Genomic DNA, 17,337 nt, shown 5'->3' with positions numbered 1-17,337 from the left:
CCTGGGTCTCCGGCATTGTAGGCAGACTCTTTACAGTCTGAGCCACAATGATAATGGTTAATGTCATATTAGGAAATATGACTAATAGAAAATGGGGATGGGAGGAGGAAGGAAAAAGTGTCCTTAAATATGCATGTTAGATAAAAATATCTTTTTATCTTTTAAAAATATTTTATATTTATATATATTTTAAAATATATTTTTTCTCTGGATTTACATTTTTTTCTTAATAGAGTAGTTGCTTGCTCTTCACCATCTTAAGTAAAACTGCCAAGCTGGAAATACACCAAACCACTTATAAGCAAACCCATTTTCTTCTCTATTCTTTTATCTTTTTATTAAAAGTTTACCTTCAGATCCCAGCTATAGAAGATTCTTCAAAGTGAGATGGGGCAGGAGCAAAAGCAGAGGTGAGATTTCTAAAACACTTAACAAAAGAATTTCTCAAAAACCATAATTCCATGGGGAAACCTGCCAGTTCTTTCCTGGAGTAATATATTAGAGGACTTGTTTAGCAAATAGATAACTTCAGTGGAGAGGGTGCTTTTGGAGAAAGCCCGTTTCCCTGTGGATCTAAGGTTGGCTTACCTTGTGTGATTTTGGGATGTCAAGATGTCTCCTTTGATGTCCTACCAGTAGAGGGTCAATTCTTTTTTAATCATAATTTTCTCTGAATTTTATTAAAGCAATTTTAAAGTTTATTGGCAGCAGATAAAAGCTGATATTACAACCTGGTCTGTGTTGGTTTCTGCCATATAAAGGAGACCTACCACTGATTTTGTATAGGAAGCATATGCCCCCTGAATTACACAGAGCATAATTAGGTTACTAACAGGAGAATTGGGACCCATATGGCCCTTTAGAAGCAGAAGTCAGAAGGTAACGGAGATGAGGATTTCTGTGCTTTCTAACTGAGATGCTGTGCAATAGAAAGTTCTTTTTATAACTAGAAACCAGTGCAGAATTTCATCATGTCATTTGGCTCATTCAAAAGCTTTTTACATTGTTCTAAGAACGGCTGTGACAATGCAACCCCCACTTTGATCGCTTTGACCCAGTTTGTCATATTTGTGGAAGAGCACTTACTGGGTTGCATCTTGATGTCACTCCTTATTTACTCACGGAAATGTGGGCTCTTCTAGGCCAAGGGCTCCAGCTTATGCAGCAGACTTTTTCTGTCCTCAGTCTGAACACACTCTTACTTAAGAGTGAGTCATTGTTGATGTCTCTAAAGACTAAGTGAGGTTTATCTAGAGTGTCAGTTCTCTGGGCTAGTAAACTGCTCCATTTAGATAAGATACGCCCTGGTTGACTTTTAAGAGTAAGCTAAGGCAGGACCACCTGTAATTCTGTGACTCAACCAAAATGGCTGCCCAGGGAAATCGTCTTGGATAGATGGAAGGAGAATGACAGGGATGCATGGAAAACTCCAAACAACATGAGGAAATGGATGTCCCAGCACTGCGGGGAGACAGGACTCCAACAGGTAGGTCACGAGTAGAAAAGCAATGAAAGCAAATGGGTGGTGGAGTTTGCCTAGCTCCCATTTCCTCAGCCAAACCCTTCAGTGAGCTGAGGGAGGCAGAAGAGGAAAGGATTTTTTTTTTTTTTTTTGAGGTGGGGCAAGGGGAACAAACAAAACATAAGAAGAAACACTGCTTATTTTGCAGTGAAACAAAAAGTTAGTTTATTTGAAACTTAAAGAAATGTTGAGGAAGCAAAACTACTTCATGCTAGATACCATGGCTCATTAGGACTTTTAGATCCTCTGTCCCTAACAGTCCTTGAGTTTGGGCTGGACTGTCCTGAGTGGATGGGGTGGGGACTCACTCTTGACCTGCTCAGGTTCTGGGAGAAGGTGAGTATGTCTGACACGGGACTGATAGAAATCTCTCTCTCCAGATCTGTGTTCCTGGTAACTTGCACTCAACTTGTTTTTAGAGCATAAGATGTCCCTGATTTCCAAGAATATTCTGCTCAACTCGTATTGTTACCATAGAGTTTAGGAAGAAATAAGACCTGAGGCTTGAGATTTTATCAGGCTCTCTAGCCAACAAGTGCAGAGAGCTCACAAGTGTTGAGTAAATTAGCCGTGCAACTTTGAAGTTATAAGTTACTTCATTTTCTGTGCCTCAGTTGTCTCACCTCTAAAGTGGGAATAATGTTAGTCTTACCTTATAATGTCACAAACACTAAATGTTATCGGGCTTCAAGTACTTTCAGTAGAGGGGAACACGTGGTGAAATATTAACTCAATAACAATGACTCAATATTAACATCAATGATAACGATGATGGGAATAATGATGGTTCTCCTGAACCAGGTGCAAGACTCTGCTTGCTATCCAGTTTAATTCTCTAAACAACTATTTGGGGGTAACTATTTTCAACTTGTTTTGCAGTTAAGGCAGCAGAGTGACAGACGTATTAACTAATTTGCTGGAGGACATACAACTGAAGCATGTCAGAACAAACGGAGATTCAGAACAAGGTTGACTGGGCACCGGGGCCCCCATGAACCCCCACATCCCTACTTTGCTCTAAAAGCTTCCACTGTATTCCTATAGCAGTTCTCAAAGTTTCCACTGTGTCCTTATAGCAGCTTGCCTGTGAACTTCTCCACATCCTGATTTTTTTTTTTTTTCTTTTCAGCAAATGTTCCCTTGCTAGTCCCTCCTTCAGTATAACCTCGTTAGCTTTGGGGACACACCCCTGACTAGGCCTGGCCTTACTGGGCGGCATCTCCCCACCCCTTCCCTCTGCTTTGGCTTAAAGTAGCACCAGTTGCCTCTGGTCCACTCCCTTTGCTTTTAGCCCTCACAAGGGCAGGAGGGACCAAGGCTGGCCCAGAACTCAGCCCTGGGGTGGCACTGAAGGGGCCTTGGGGAGTATTGACTCCCCTACAGTCCCGTCTTCATTGGGACTGTTGGCAACGAAGGAAAGCCAGTTGGGAAAATGAAGAGCTTATGGTAAGACTTTGAGATGGAAAGCAGTGGTGGGGAGACTGGACTGGGGGCGCTCAGAGTCAGGGGTCTGTGTTTTTACAGTAGTGGTAGCAGGGGAGGAGAGAGGGAAGGGAGGGGAGAGGAGGGAGATGGAGAGAGACGAGAGAGGGAGAAAAGAGTGAAAACGAGAGAGAAGAGAGACAGCCGCCAAAATGGAGAGGCAGAGAAGGAAGATAAAAGAAAGCAGAGACAGAGACAGAGGGGTAGAAACAGCAAGACGGGTAGGTATGGAGAAAGCGAGACAGGGAAAACCAGTCGTCTCGTGATCATTTTAGAATAGGAGTTGGGAAATTGAGGATTCATGAACTCTCTCAATTGAATTTAGTAAAGAAAATTGAAAAAAAAATAAACTAGGCTGAGGACCAGTCACCTGCATTCATCAGGTGTGCCACTTTTAAAATCGTGACATAGTCCCCACCTGGAAGGACTCCTGTTTGAGACATTTTTCTTCTCTCCTCTTTAGGAAAATTCCAGTTCTCTTCTTTGTATGCAGTTTCCTGGGGACCTGGGCATCAGTGACTGTCATGCGTCGCCCAAGTAAGAGGTCCCAGTTTCTCGATTTCAAAATACTACTTGTTCCCTGAAAGGACTAGGCAGGTCTGTGGTTGAGTGAGACAGCCAGGGTCCTTCACACCCTCCTTCAATCCTGCTTTGGCTGTCGGTGTATTTTATGGCCGTGTTCAGTGCTGCATATGGAGAAGTCTTGGCTGTGACCACAGTTGGGCAGGAAGCCTAACCTGTGTCTAGCCCAGCACCTACCTGGTTCAGATGGTGGTTGGTAATGTTAGATGGATGGGTGGATGGATGAATAGATAGAAGCCAATAATCTGAGGTCAGATGAGGTGTAAAGAGTATGTTTGATGGACTGAAATTGCAGGCCAAAGCTATGTAACCGGAAAATGCTTTTTCTGAAATCTAGGAAGTGTCTGTCACCAGGTGAGTCTCAGAAGGACACTGGGTTTGGACAGTTACAAGAAGGCTTTTGTGTTGTTGAAAAAAGTGGCCCTCCCTACAATCTTTTACTTGCTAAGAAGCATCAAATTTCATTCTAGGATTTTTCATCCTCCTTGTGATTGAGGGTTTAATTCACATGATTTCTTTTCTTCTCCTCACTACTCTTCCCCATTCTAAGATGCTGGTATTATTTTAGTTGGAACACTTATTTGATCTCAAGTGAAATCAAGTACATTCTCTCTATTTATGTAGGCTTAGGGAATCCTGAGAAATCCTCAGCTCCTTCCTCTACTTGACAAAGATTCTTAAGAACTCCACTCTTCAGAAGTACCATTGAATTGGCTCTGGATTCTCTTGGGATCTCTAAAATTTGTGGTGCTTAAAGCAATATATTCTAGCCCAAACCAAATAGGGTTCTGACACTGTGCCATTCAGAACATCATGCAGATGTGGTTCCAAAAAGAACAAATTCCAAACTTCCCCAAAGGGAACATTTTCCCAACACACGTTATTAAAGCAACTTTGTGTCTTCAACCCAGGATGGGTTGAATATGAATAAATTATAATCACAGAGTTGTAGAGTTAAAGCCAAATATACTACTGGACATGAAGCTGTTTAGTATAATATTGCACTTTAAGTCATTGCTCAGCTCTTATTATTATTGGTATATTCCTGTGATCTCTGTAGGGGTTGAGGGAAGATGACATGCTATCTCCTTTGCAGGGTTCCCTGTTAATTCAAATTCCAATGGTGAAAATGAACTCTGTCCAAAGGTCAGGATTGGACAAGATGATTTACCAGGTGAGTAGCAGTGTATCATATTGACAATGCAGGCTTTCTACAAATCTACCTGATACATCTTTTACTGGGAAAGGCTCTGGAGAGGAATGAAACTAGTCTCATTTTACTTTTATCTTATGTTCCCTTTCTGTAGGATTTGACTTGATTTCTCAGTTCCAGATAGATAAAGCAGCATCCAGAAGGGCTATCCAGAGGGTAGTTGGATCAACTGCCTTACAGGTGGCTTACAAGTTGGGAAATAATGTAGACTTCAGGATTCCAACCAGGTAATATAAAAAAATACTTGATTTAGTTACTAGCTTCAAACACAGTTTAAAAAATGAAAATCTATCCAATGTTAGAGAGTCTTTCCCAGCTCAATGTTTCTTGGATCATGATTTTATTTAAAGATGAAGGAATTTATTTACCTACCTATCTTTAGTGCCCAAATATGTGAATGCTTTTCATGTTTTCAGTGTGTAATTTACTTTCCATTCCAGGAAAAAAAATCACTGAGACTATTATACATTGATTCAGGACATGTTCTTATTACTTTGCTCTCTGTTTTTCTATAATTTGTCTGGTTTTTGCCTGAAAGGACCCTCTGTGAAAAGTGCCAGGGGTTAAGCATAAATTTAACTAGAAACCACCCAGTGGTTAGAAGGCTCACAATGGAGCTGTTCAAGTATCCCGGTGCTGAAATAGATCCACACATCCAATGCTTGGCTCCTGGCAGGACCCAGACAAAACTAAAACTAGAATAATGATAAGAGAAACAATGGCAGTGATAATACTTTAAAAAATCCTGTATCTCCTTCTCTGGAGCTAAGCTTTTTCTTCTTTAAATCATTTATAACCAAGATGTTTTAATGCATGTGTAGGTATTGAGTCATGACATTGTTATGAATGAGCTTCAGGGTTTTCAGCTTTATATTACCTAAATACCTTAAATGTGATGTTGATGCTGAATGAATGTTTTAGGTAAAAAATGTGGTTAAGATTTCTTTAGTATATGAACAAGAAAATTAAGACATCGATAGAAACTAAGATGTAAAGGTAAATAATGACTAATTAGAACAGCAAAAGAATATCATAGAAATGCTAAGTGTTAATAATAATGAAAATTTTGGTAAAATTAGAATAGTCTGATATAGTTCCAGATTGCATATAGAAATTCGTGTTTTGAACATATTATATTTTATAAAACAATAATAGTACACTGTATAAGCTCTTTTTCTAGATTTACTAATCAACACTAAATAGCATCCTTATTACAATTTTGTGGTGGGGACATTTTTATCCATATTTCATGGAAGAGCAAACTGAGGCCAGAGAGTTGAAGTTGCTTGCATAACGTCGCAGGGTGAGGCGGTGCTGAGAGGATTGAAATCCAGGCAGAGTTGATTCAGGGGCTGTGCCTTTAACCACTACCCCCCATAGTGACCCTGGAAACCAGTTGCCTTTGGAAAGATTAACATTTGGATTTTTCATATATTTTCTTTTCATGTACAGAAGAGCTGGATGTATTCTTAAATAAGTTTAGAATACTCTGGTTTTTATTTCTTTAATAAAATAATTGAACATGACACCAGACCCTAATGCTGACCTTTCTTCTCTAAATTTAAGGTACTGTCTGGACTGTCATTAACTCTAAGTTCAGAGGTGGAGGCCACGCAGCCTTCCTTCCTCCCGCTTGTCTTTCTTGTTTTTATTTAAGCACCTAAAGTGGTCACAAAATATTTTTCATAGGCTACAACTAATGTCCCATAGTCTCTATCATTCTGACTCCCTGTCCCCACAAAGACTAAAGGCTCTTGTTTTACGTATTAAGGAAGAAGGAGGAAGGAAGTAGAAGAAGAGAGTAGGAGAAAAAAAAAAGGGAAGGAGGAGAACCAGGGCTGAGATGGATGGAGCCCCTTGGGGAAGTTTCTTAAACTGTCTTTGACCCAGTTCCCATAGGTTAGAATTAGGAATAACACTAGCAATGCCACTGGTTGCCATGAAGAGTAAATATTGCTAAACTGAGAGGGCTCCAGGAGAGCCAGGTGCACAGGGGCATTGGTGAAGTGTTGCTGTAATAGTGGAGAGCACTAGAGGGCAGAGGTGCTGATGCGGCCTTTTCCTTAGTGGACTCTTTCTTCTTAAGTTGCCCTGCACCAACCAAATGAAGTCCCTCAGTTGTGTCCGACTCTTTGGGACCCCATGGACTTAGCCTACCAGGCTCCTCTGTCCATGGGATTTTCCAGGCAATCGTACTGGAGTGGGGTGCCATTTCCTTCTCCAGGGGATCTTTCCAACCCAGGGATCAAACCCAGGTCTCCTGAATTGTAGGCAGATGCTTTACCATCTGAGCCACCAGGAAAGTCCAAGCAGTCCTGCTTTAAAAAGGCAGAAACTGGAATTGTTCTCAAACCACGCATGCAGTAGACCATCTTGACTTTTAAGGGGATTTCTGTGCTGGAGAATATAGGCTGATCTTCGTGGGAGGAAGATTATAGCGCATGGAGCTAACATGATAGAATCATAATTTGTGGTTATTTATCTTTTCAATTTTTAAAAATATTCATAACCACATAATTTTGATGCTTTTAATTCTTTATTTTAGGCATAAGAGTTTTACATTCTCATCTCGTGCTTCAGATATGTTGTGTTTGTTTGCAGCAACAAATACAATTTTTAGCTTTTCATGGGTTAAAGTCATAAACAAATGTTCCATGGTCCAAGGACTTCTTATCTTTTATTCAAACTGTATGATTCTCCTCTTAAGATATTCTGTGCAGATTGTAACATAATGAAATTAATCATTTATAGATTCAGCCTCTTTTAAATTATGTATGCTGTCAAGTTTGCTTATCGACATGCATAGCATATTTTCAAGAACAGAATCTTAAGTATCCAAAAAAGACAATGGGACTAACTGTTCTATGAATTAGACTTGTGAGAACTTTTAAATGGTCTTAGGTACATACAAGTAAATGTACGTATATAACCAATCTGAACACTAAAAGGAGTTTTCTCTTCTCATCATGTTTCTCCTCTTTCCTTTTAATGCATTAACTTAGTTTGAAAGATTAATAACATGACAATCTTGATTATATTGTATACACACATATTATATTCACATATATGGAGAGAGAGAGAGTTGGATACTCTTGATTTAATGTCCATAAATGGTTTTCTAGTGACCCCAACAACCTCCCATTTAAAAAAAAAGAAAACAACTTGACCAAGTCAGAAGTAAATGAAGACATTTTATCATATCCTACCTTCAACATAATCTCTTTGCTTATTTAGCAGGAAAAATTTGATGAAGCACAAATTGGGAGACATCCCTCAGTTAACCTCCTAATGTCTTTTGCAAAGGAGTCATGTGAAGAAGTTACTGTGACTTCTAGAATCAAAACAAATAGAGTTGTTTTCTCTGATGAAACTCTACAGCCTTCCCCAGTACATCTTTAAACAAATAATAGGTGACACATATAGTTTTTTAAAAGCCTAGGAAATTAATGGTTTAAGTAAGAGGAGACAAAACACTAGGGTTTATCGTTTTTCTTGGAAAACCTCACACCTCAACAATAACTATTTTTAACTACCTGCACCAATTCTTTAAGTATCCAGTTAAATTCACATCAATTATTGAAAAGAATACTCAAAAGACTATATCTGTAATTTAAATTGCAAAAATGCCAAATTTCATCATTGAATAAAACTTTAAAAATGTATCTCCTAGTTCTAAACTAATTTAGTTGGTTAAATGAGATGTATAATGTTCTGTAAGATTTTATAATTACACAGTAAGCAGTATCTTAAACTGTCATTAGTGAACCTCTTAGTTTAGAGGGCTCTCTGGAATAGGTACAGTCTGAAAAATCTTAAGGGAAATAACTTATATTAAAAAATATTGAAATATGTATGTTAAACATCCCCATCTGGGGAACATAGGATAGTAAATAGTTGCTGTATATGTTTTTTCCTCTTTAGCTCCAAAGTGAATCTTTTTAAATGTACATGTTTAAACCTCCCATGCACATGACAGATATAAAATATATGTAGAGAATTGAAAGATTTTCAGAGAGAATAATAAGCATCACCAGTGACCAGTTAAAAATAAAAGCTGCAAAGGAAATCCACCCAGTCTTATGAATAAAAGCCAGTCATGTTAGAAAACAATGGCTAAAAGAAGTACTTGGATGATAAGAGTACTCAAAAGAAAATTTTCCAATTTTTGTTAGTTTTGTAAAACTAACAAAACAATGACATTTGTAGACTTAGTTGACCCATTTTATTGAAGATTTGCAAAAATATTTGAAGTGAAAGAAGTTATATGTTTGCTTATGCTATAATAAAGATGATAAAATTTTATAGCTAAAGACAGAAAATCATAGCAAGTTGAATATTTTCACTTATAGCTAAATATTCTTGGAACTGAGGTATGTTTTGGTTTAGGAATTTCTGACCCCAACAATATATCTTAATGTAACTGGCATTGCACATATGGCAACACAATACATTTATATGTGTTGGGGCTTTCCAGGTGGCTCAATGGGAAAACAATCTGCCTGCAATGCAGGAGACCTGGGTTCGATCCCTGAGTTGGAAAGATTCCCCCAGAGAAGGAATTGGCAACCCACTCCAGTACTCTTGCCTGGAAAATCCCATGGACAAAAGAGCCTGGCAGGCTACCGTCCATGGGGTCGCAGGAGTCAGACGTGATTTAGCGACTAAATGACCATGACCACCACCATATTCGTTTGTAATAAATAAACCACTATCCACTTAGATATTTCTTCTTATCTTTTCTTCTTTACACAGAAAGTGAAAAGTGAAAATGAAGTTGCTTAGTGATGTCCAACTCTTTGCGACCCCATGGACTGTAGCCTACCAGGCTCCTCTGTCTGTGGGATTTTCCAGTACTGGAAAATAGTACTGGAGTGGATTGCCATTTCCTTCTCCAGGGGATCTTCCCAACACAGGGATCGAACCCCAGTCTCCCACATTGTAGACAGACGCTTTACCGTCTGAGCTACTTGGAAGGCTTCTTTACACAGACGAGGACTATAAACTGGAGTATGATCTGAAGGAAGGTTATCTGAGGCTTTGGGTCCTGGTCCATAACTGTTTTAAGCAATGTCAAACAAAATTAATTGGCATCTAGTTTACCTAAACTTCCCTGGTGGCTCAGATGATAAGGCGTCTGCCTACAATGCAGGATACCTGGGTTCAATCCCTGGGTTGGGAAGATCCTCTGGAGAAGGAAATGACAACCCACTCCAGTACTCTTGCCTGGAAAATCCCATGGACGGAGGAGCATGGTAGGCTATAGTCCATGGGATTGCAAAGAGTCGGACATGACTGAGCGACTTCACTTTTCCTAAGATTTATCCTTCGCTTAATAATTTCTCTATGCTTATGAGAGGAAAGGCTCTGCCTTGAGCCACTTGGTTTCAAGAGAAGACCACCCAAGTAGCTGATGCTGCTCCAGAGGGCTGCCTCCAAAGATGAGGAGGGTGCAGGAGGGACACTGACATCTTATTGCTGCCACTTAAAGCAGTGAATTAGGAAGGGGTCACCGTTTTAACTGGCAGATTGGGGAACAACTGGGTTGCAATAGAGAAGTAAGAACTGGTCACATTTCCCTTGTCCCATGTCCACTGACAAGCAACCAGCTGTCACTTTAACTTCATACTTTGAAGATCCTGGAAAAGACAAACATGCTCAGTGTGAAGGGACTGATCTCACATCTGCAAGTGACCGATACTCAAAATGCTTATGTGAGTCTAGGTTATATTTGGGGAGGAGAAGATCCAGTTATGAAAATAACAAATAATCTTAACATGTTACATCAAAATACGATTTTAAGCACCTGCTTTAATTAAACATGTAAATTGGTAGAGCTGATTTGGATTTCAAATGTTCTCCTGTCATTTGTGGAAGAATGTGGCCAAGGACTTTGCAAGAATGTGTTTTTTGGCAGAATGTGTTTTTGAGGTGGGATTGCTGAACAGTAGCTCTTTAGGTAGCATAAATAGTAACACTGTTGAAATTATGTGGCATTTGGGGACCTTTCTTAGCTATGAGGGAGTTTTGTATTTAATGTGTATTTTAAGATGGAACTTTAATGCACATGAATGGACTTCAGTAAAGGTCTTTACGAACAGTCATGAAAGAACAGCTAGCACATGGATTTCACACTGTGGTGTTTCCGTAGGTCTGGAATCTAAAATAGCATAATTAGGAAATATGGTAATACACCTGAATACAAAAAACAAGAGTTATATTTACTGTCTTACAATTTTACTCAGGCATTTATATCCCAATGGGCTGCCTGAAGAATACTCCTTTCTAACCACTTTTCGGATGACTGGAAGCACACTTGAAAAGCACTGGAGCATTTGGCAGATTCAGGATTCCTCAGGGAAGGAGCAAGTTGGCGTGAAGATTAATGGCCAAACAAAATCTGTTGCATTTTCATACAAGGGGCTGGATGGAAGTCTCCAAACTGCAGCCTTTTCGAATTTGCCCTCCTTGTTCGATTCCCAGTGGCATAAGATCATGATTGGCGTGGAAAGGAGCAGTGCGACTCTTTTTGTTGACTGCAACAGGATTGAGTCCTTACCTATAAAGCCAAGAGGTCAAATTGATGTTGATGGCTTTGCTGTGCTGGGAAAACTTGTGGATAATCCTCAAGTTTCTGTTCCGGTAAGTATACAGCCATACACTAAGGGACATTAAGATGAATCCAGAATGGTGAAAATTAAGACCTCAGCATCTTTAAAAATCACCCGGATGGGCAGTTATTCACTTTTAAAAGGTTTTTCAATCAGTTTTTTAAAACGTCTTTAATGCCTCTTTTGAGCGTAGCATGGAATGGGGAAGCAGAGCCAGTTGAGTAGACAGCTCCTGGTCCCGAGTAGCTGAAAGCCTACTTGGAAGATGCTACATGATCACCTGGAGCACCCAGAATCCTCTGAGGCAACCTGCAAAAACCCACACTGGTGTGATACATATTATGTATAAATAACCAATGGCCATATTCAAAGTAAGGTTAATATGAATGGTAAATTTAGTTAATCAAGAATCCCATTCTTCTCAGAAGCAATGGAGCTTGACATGGAAAGATTTGAATTGGTAAAAGAAGAGGAGAAAGTGCATTCTAGCTGAGAGCAAAAGAATGAAAGGAAAAAGAGATAGAAAGGAAATAAACCATGTTCACAGATCAGGAGCCTGGATGGTTTGGATGAAGTGTACATGTAAAAATGTGAGTATGTGTGTGAGGGGGCGTAGAGGGGGCAGAGATAGTAATTGCAGCATGTGAGAGGTGAGGTTAGGAAGTCATATGATATCTGACCCAGAAGATGTAGAAATGATGTAGATGGTACTGCTAAGTTGCTTCAGTCGTGTCCGACTCTGCGACCACATAGACGGCAGCCCACCAGGCTCCCCCGTCACTGGGATTCTCCAGGCAAGAACACTGGAGTGGGTTGCCATTTCCTTCTCCAGTAGATGGCACAATATTTCTTTATTTAGAAGTGGTCAAGTCTTGCTTGACATATTATGAAAGCAAAGGATTTTAGAGCTCTGTTTGTGATTTTGCCATAGAGACCTATGGACATAAAGATAAGGGATTACATAAAGACATGTAAACTTGTGCCAACTAGTACCATATAGTTCTATCATTTTGAATTGTTAAACTTGCACTGAGTTATCCTTTAAAAGGATATTATATAATATTACAGAAATTTAAAAACTAAATCTTACAGGGCAAGTGATCTTCTGGAAAAAACTAAAGAATTTAGAGCTCAATAAATAAGTGCTTGATCCTCTACACTCTCTGCTCTCTCTCTGGTACAGAGTTGTTAAATTCTAGTCACAGAACTCATATCGTGGAGTGTAGCAGGGGGTGACACAATGATTCTGAATGGTTCCTGCATGCTTTTCCAAAGAAGGAAAGGTTAGCGGGCATCTCAGTAATGGAATTGTTCAAGTAACCTATTTTCAAGGGAAGAATTGTGATTAGTGTGAAGGGTAGTGTGAAATTTCTATATTCTGTGATGGACAGGAAGCAATTTATAACTGCCACATTACCTCTCTGGCTTGTAGACACTCGAGCACGTATTTCTCCAGCTAATGAGTTATCACACCTCAAGTGGCTGGGTTAGAAAGCCAATGGGACCACCGGTGCGCCCTCTTGAAATTTTGTGCAGCAAGATCTTTGCAATGGCACTGGGGTGGCCTTCAGACAACACAGCCTCTGCCATGTTTGTGTCACTCTGGACCATGAGTGAGGGGAAGGAGACTTTAGAGTGCATCCTCACTGTGATGAATATCAATCAAGCACTTGTATAATTGATTTAATTCACCGTTCTTGAAAAAATATGTCATCATTATAATTCTGAACTCTACATGCTAGGAAGCTATTAAGCTGTCTAATGGCCACAGCAGTAAAGTCGTAGTATTTATTAATTATGTTATAGTCTAGCCAGTCACAGCTAACTGTGGGTTATCCGCCAAGTGTAGTCTCACATCATGGTGGAGAACAGTTAGGACCAGCTATCTTTGATTTTATTCTGCCATGTGCAGGAATGCAACAAAATACCTGGCAGCTGGAGTTACGTTTGCTTTTGGTCCACCAAGGAGCTTTTCAGAATCAGCACACTGTCCATGTTAAAAGTGTTTGCAACAGGCATGAACAATTTTTTCCTTTCATATTGAATTCTGACTCCATCACAAGGAACCACAAAAGAGACTTGAGCCTAAAGTCGCATTTAAGTCCCGTATTTGATGATGTGGTGTTGTGACTAAAATAGATCAAGGTTATAGGCCCTCCAAACCCTACTTACACCCAAGGATAGGCAGTGACAATCTCAACTTCAAAAGTGAAAGTGAAGTCACTCAGTCGTGTCCGACTCTTTGTGACCCCATGGACTGTAGCCTACCAGCTCCTCCGTCCATGGAATTTTCCAGGCCAGAATACTGGAGTGGGTTGCCATTTCCTTCTCCAGGGGATCCTCCCGACCCAGGGATCGAACCTGGGTCTCCTGCGTTGCAGGCTGACAGTTTACTATCTGAGCCACTTGGGAAGCCCAAAGTTGTCACCAAAATGTATTCCTCAATTTTTACCCTGTACAAGACAAAGAAGTAGAAGATTCTACATAAGTAAACCCTATTTTTGTCTTTTTAGCATCTTCATACCCCTAATATACCAATTTAAAGTTTTAGAAGTGCTTTATTTTCTCTTATTAACTTACTTTATCCTTTCAACAATTTCATAAGATAGCAAGCACAGATAGGATTAGCTCCATTTTTTCAGTTGAAGACACAATCTCACGTAGATTTCTTGGCCTGTGAAAAACAGTGTTGGGCATAAAATTCCTAGTCTTCCCTATTTTCTCTGTGCCAACTAACTTCCCTTTTGAGAAAAATAGAAATATGTGTAACCACATATCATTCTTTATAAAGGATATCATCATTTTCATTTTGGAAGGTATTTGTGATTTGCGTAAGTTTTTTAGAATCTTCTTTGCAGGACAGATAAGACTCTTTTCTAAAAGAAGGAAGTTCACACAGTGGAAACATGTCCTCAGACATCGGTGGCACTTGTGATCACTTAGTGAGCTCTCTCTGTGTGCCTCTATCCTGGGCGCACGAGCTGCAAGCCACAGGTCTCCTTCTCCCAGGTCCTGAGGGCTGAGTGGCTGAGACGGGTGAGCAATGATAATGGAACCCGACTAGGACCAGGAAAGTGGACGAAGGGACAGTCTCCTCACTCACATCAGGGCAGGCAGGCACAGGAGTCAAGTCCATGGCTGTTTCCTAGGGGAGGGGCCTGTGAGAGGAATTCGGGGGTGAACAGACTTATCCAGGATGAGATAAATCCAGTGTTCTAGGGAAAGGGACTCTCATATGGGAATTTCTGTGTTTATGAACTCTCCTCTTTTCTAGCTTCATTGATTTCCCCTCACTCCTCCTCACTTTTCTAGACTAATAGTCAAATACTCATGCGAGTCTCCAGACAAACCCAAATGAGTTGTCCCTATACTCTTGTTTTTATTTTAGTTTGTGGTCTGTGATCTGCCCCCTTAGGCTGTAATCTGAAGTTGCTGGCAATTACTGGTCCTTTGGAAGACTTGCAGTGGTGAATGGTGCTATCTGAGTATTCGGAGGGGTAGGAGACATGAACTGCTGGGGCACTTCCCTCTTGATTGGAGACAGCAAATATTCAGTATTACTTGTGAGAAATTTTAAATTAAAATGAAATGTGCCAATAGCATGAAAGCGACAAGTTGCAGAGTATTTTTGCATTTTTCTTCATGAAATTGGATTCCTTCTAATCTTTGACACTCTACATGAATTGAATACTTTTTTCAGGATCAGCACTTGATTTTCTTTAGAAAAGCAAACATTCCTTCTAAAGGTATTAATTGATGTCAAAAGGTAGCCCTTGGAACTGCATAATGAAAATGCAGTGGAAAATGACATTTGATGGAGCGCTGAAGCTAAGAGACTCGTTTATATTGCTCTTGTTTGTGATTTCTCCCAATCTAGCCCAACTTTTGTCTCTTTCTCTTTTCTAAATTGGAAAAGGGAACCAATTTCAGGAGGTTTCAAGACAGCTGCTCACATGCACAACAACTCAAACGCCTTCACATCATTCATGGTTATTTAGTGGGCTCAGAGCGTTTATATTTTTCCCAATGTACTGCTATAATACATGGTTAGTTTGATTTCATAGCAATAAATTCCATATTTTCTATTTGCCTTTGTGCCCATATTTTAGGTTGGTGCCATTTATTTCGCTGCAAAGCTCAGTTTCCTGGCATCATACCATAAAAGCATGTGATTTTATGGCAGGTTCTTTATTGTTTCTTGTCAGCAAGATTGCCCAGGAGAGTTATTTGGCACAGCTCTATTAGAAAACAAAGTTAGCTTTTCTACCTTTTCAGGATGTGCACTAGGGGTTTGGGCTTATTTGAAAGCCCAAATGATGAAAGCCCAAAGGATGAAAGTATATATGGCTTTATAAATACATGATTCAAATCCTTTATTTTATGCATGTTTTGAATAAACCAATGCAGAAAATATGATTAATCAGACAGATACAATGCTTTTAAAAGTATATTTCAAATGGGTTGCACTATGTTACTTTTGTTAAATTCAGAGAAAATATGATTAGCAAAACTCGTGATGCAGAAGCCACATCCTTCTCTCTACCCCACAGAATTAAATCATACTAACTTCCCAACTGTAAAAACAAACAGAGCTTCATGAATGATAACATGGGAAAGATAAACTATGAGGTTGTGATTAATATCATTTCTGGTGTTTGAAAATATTATAGGAAAGTTATGTTTTTAGTGATTTAAGAAATGCATGATATCTACTGTACAAAATATCTAAGCTATTAAGTTTTCTTATTATGTTGCTTTTGACAGGTACTTTTTAAAAATCCTCTTTCAATTGAAAGTATTAAATACAAGAGAAATGATACTGTTACCTGTACATGTCCATCAGTTCAGTTCAGTCGAGTCGCTCAGTCGTGTCCGACTCTTTGCAACCCCATGGACTGCAGCACGCCAGGCCTCCCTGTCCATCAGCAACTCCCAGAGTCCACCCAAACTCATGTCCATTGAGTCAGTGATGCCATCCAGCCACCTCATTCTCTGTTGTTCCCTTCTCCTCCCGCCTTCAATCTTTTCAAACATCAGGGTCTTTTCAAATAAGTCAGCTCTTCACGTCAGGTGACCAAAGTATTGGAGTTTCAGCTTCAACATCAAAATACTTTTTATAACTCTTTGGTGTTGTGATTTGATGAGAATATTTTTGAATGCTGTCAAGTTTTTCGAGATAAAGCCTGCTACACTGTAGACCACATTAACAACATCAGCTAGATTTTCCACTAGGTGGCAATGAAACAAGAGGAACACACAGAAAAAACAGCTGCTTGCAGAGGAGAAGCCATGATGGGCGCAGGTGCTAAGGATAACTAGAGTAAAACCTAAATGATGGCCAAACTTGCTTTCAATGGAAAATTGAAAATATGAAAATTTTTATTGGCCTCAGCTATGCCCAGACTGTTGCAACTGAGAACAATCAGTGTTATTAGTATTTCTATTTTTCTTAAAATGTATACAGGCTAAGAACATACAGAAATCTTTGTCATGTCTTCCGGGTGGCTAGAAGGCAAGAGATTAATTCAATGGCATTTTTACTTCCCTTCATGTCAGTCTCTGTGTGGTTAGTTTCTTAGGTTACAACCTGGTTTCCATAGAATCCTGGTCTTTCAAAGATATACAAAACTAAGTCTATGTAGTTCAAACCTCTCAGTTTATACTTGAAAGACTTGAAACCCAGGCAGGGGAAGAGGCTTTCCCTAAGCTGTAATCAAACCAGAAGGCAAATACTATCAATTCTTTCTTCATTTTTTATCAATATCTATGTGTACATTTAATATTCAACAACTACTTATTAAACATCTGCTAAGTTACAGACAGAAATTGAAGCTACAGTGGTGCTTGCACTCATCCTAGGGAGAGGAGACAGAGATAGGTGAGTAAATGAGGAGATTTATATTATCACCAGGTGGTCATAGATGCTATGG

General features: G+C 39.6%; 1 protein-coding gene across 1 annotated transcript in view; it reads left to right on the top strand.

Moving 5' to 3' along the window:
- Positions 1 to 2,921: 2,921 nt before the first annotated feature.
- Positions 2,922 to 17,337, top strand: part of COL9A1 (collagen type IX alpha 1 chain) — a 90,289-nt gene continuing 75,873 nt past the window's right edge. Inside the window, exons 1-5 of the mRNA XM_086316747.1 lie at positions 2,922 to 2,968; positions 3,468 to 3,541; positions 4,683 to 4,760; positions 4,894 to 5,026; positions 11,042 to 11,438. Coding sequence (XP_086172873.1) covers positions 2,955 to 2,968; positions 3,468 to 3,541; positions 4,683 to 4,760; positions 4,894 to 5,026; positions 11,042 to 11,438 — 696 coding nt within the window. The 5' untranslated portion in view covers positions 2,922 to 2,954. The remainder of the gene's footprint in view (positions 2,969 to 3,467; positions 3,542 to 4,682; positions 4,761 to 4,893; positions 5,027 to 11,041; positions 11,439 to 17,337) is intronic.

The sequence above is a fragment of the Bos grunniens genome, chromosome 9 (assembly GCF_055505025.1).
Source record: "Bos grunniens cultivar Pamir isolate PY7600 chromosome 9, Bosgru_T2T1.0, whole genome shotgun sequence".
Lineage (NCBI taxonomy): Eukaryota > Metazoa > Chordata > Mammalia > Artiodactyla > Bovidae > Bos > Bos grunniens.
Note: the sequence above shows the minus strand (reverse complement) of the source record. Positions and strands in the feature narration are given on the sequence as shown.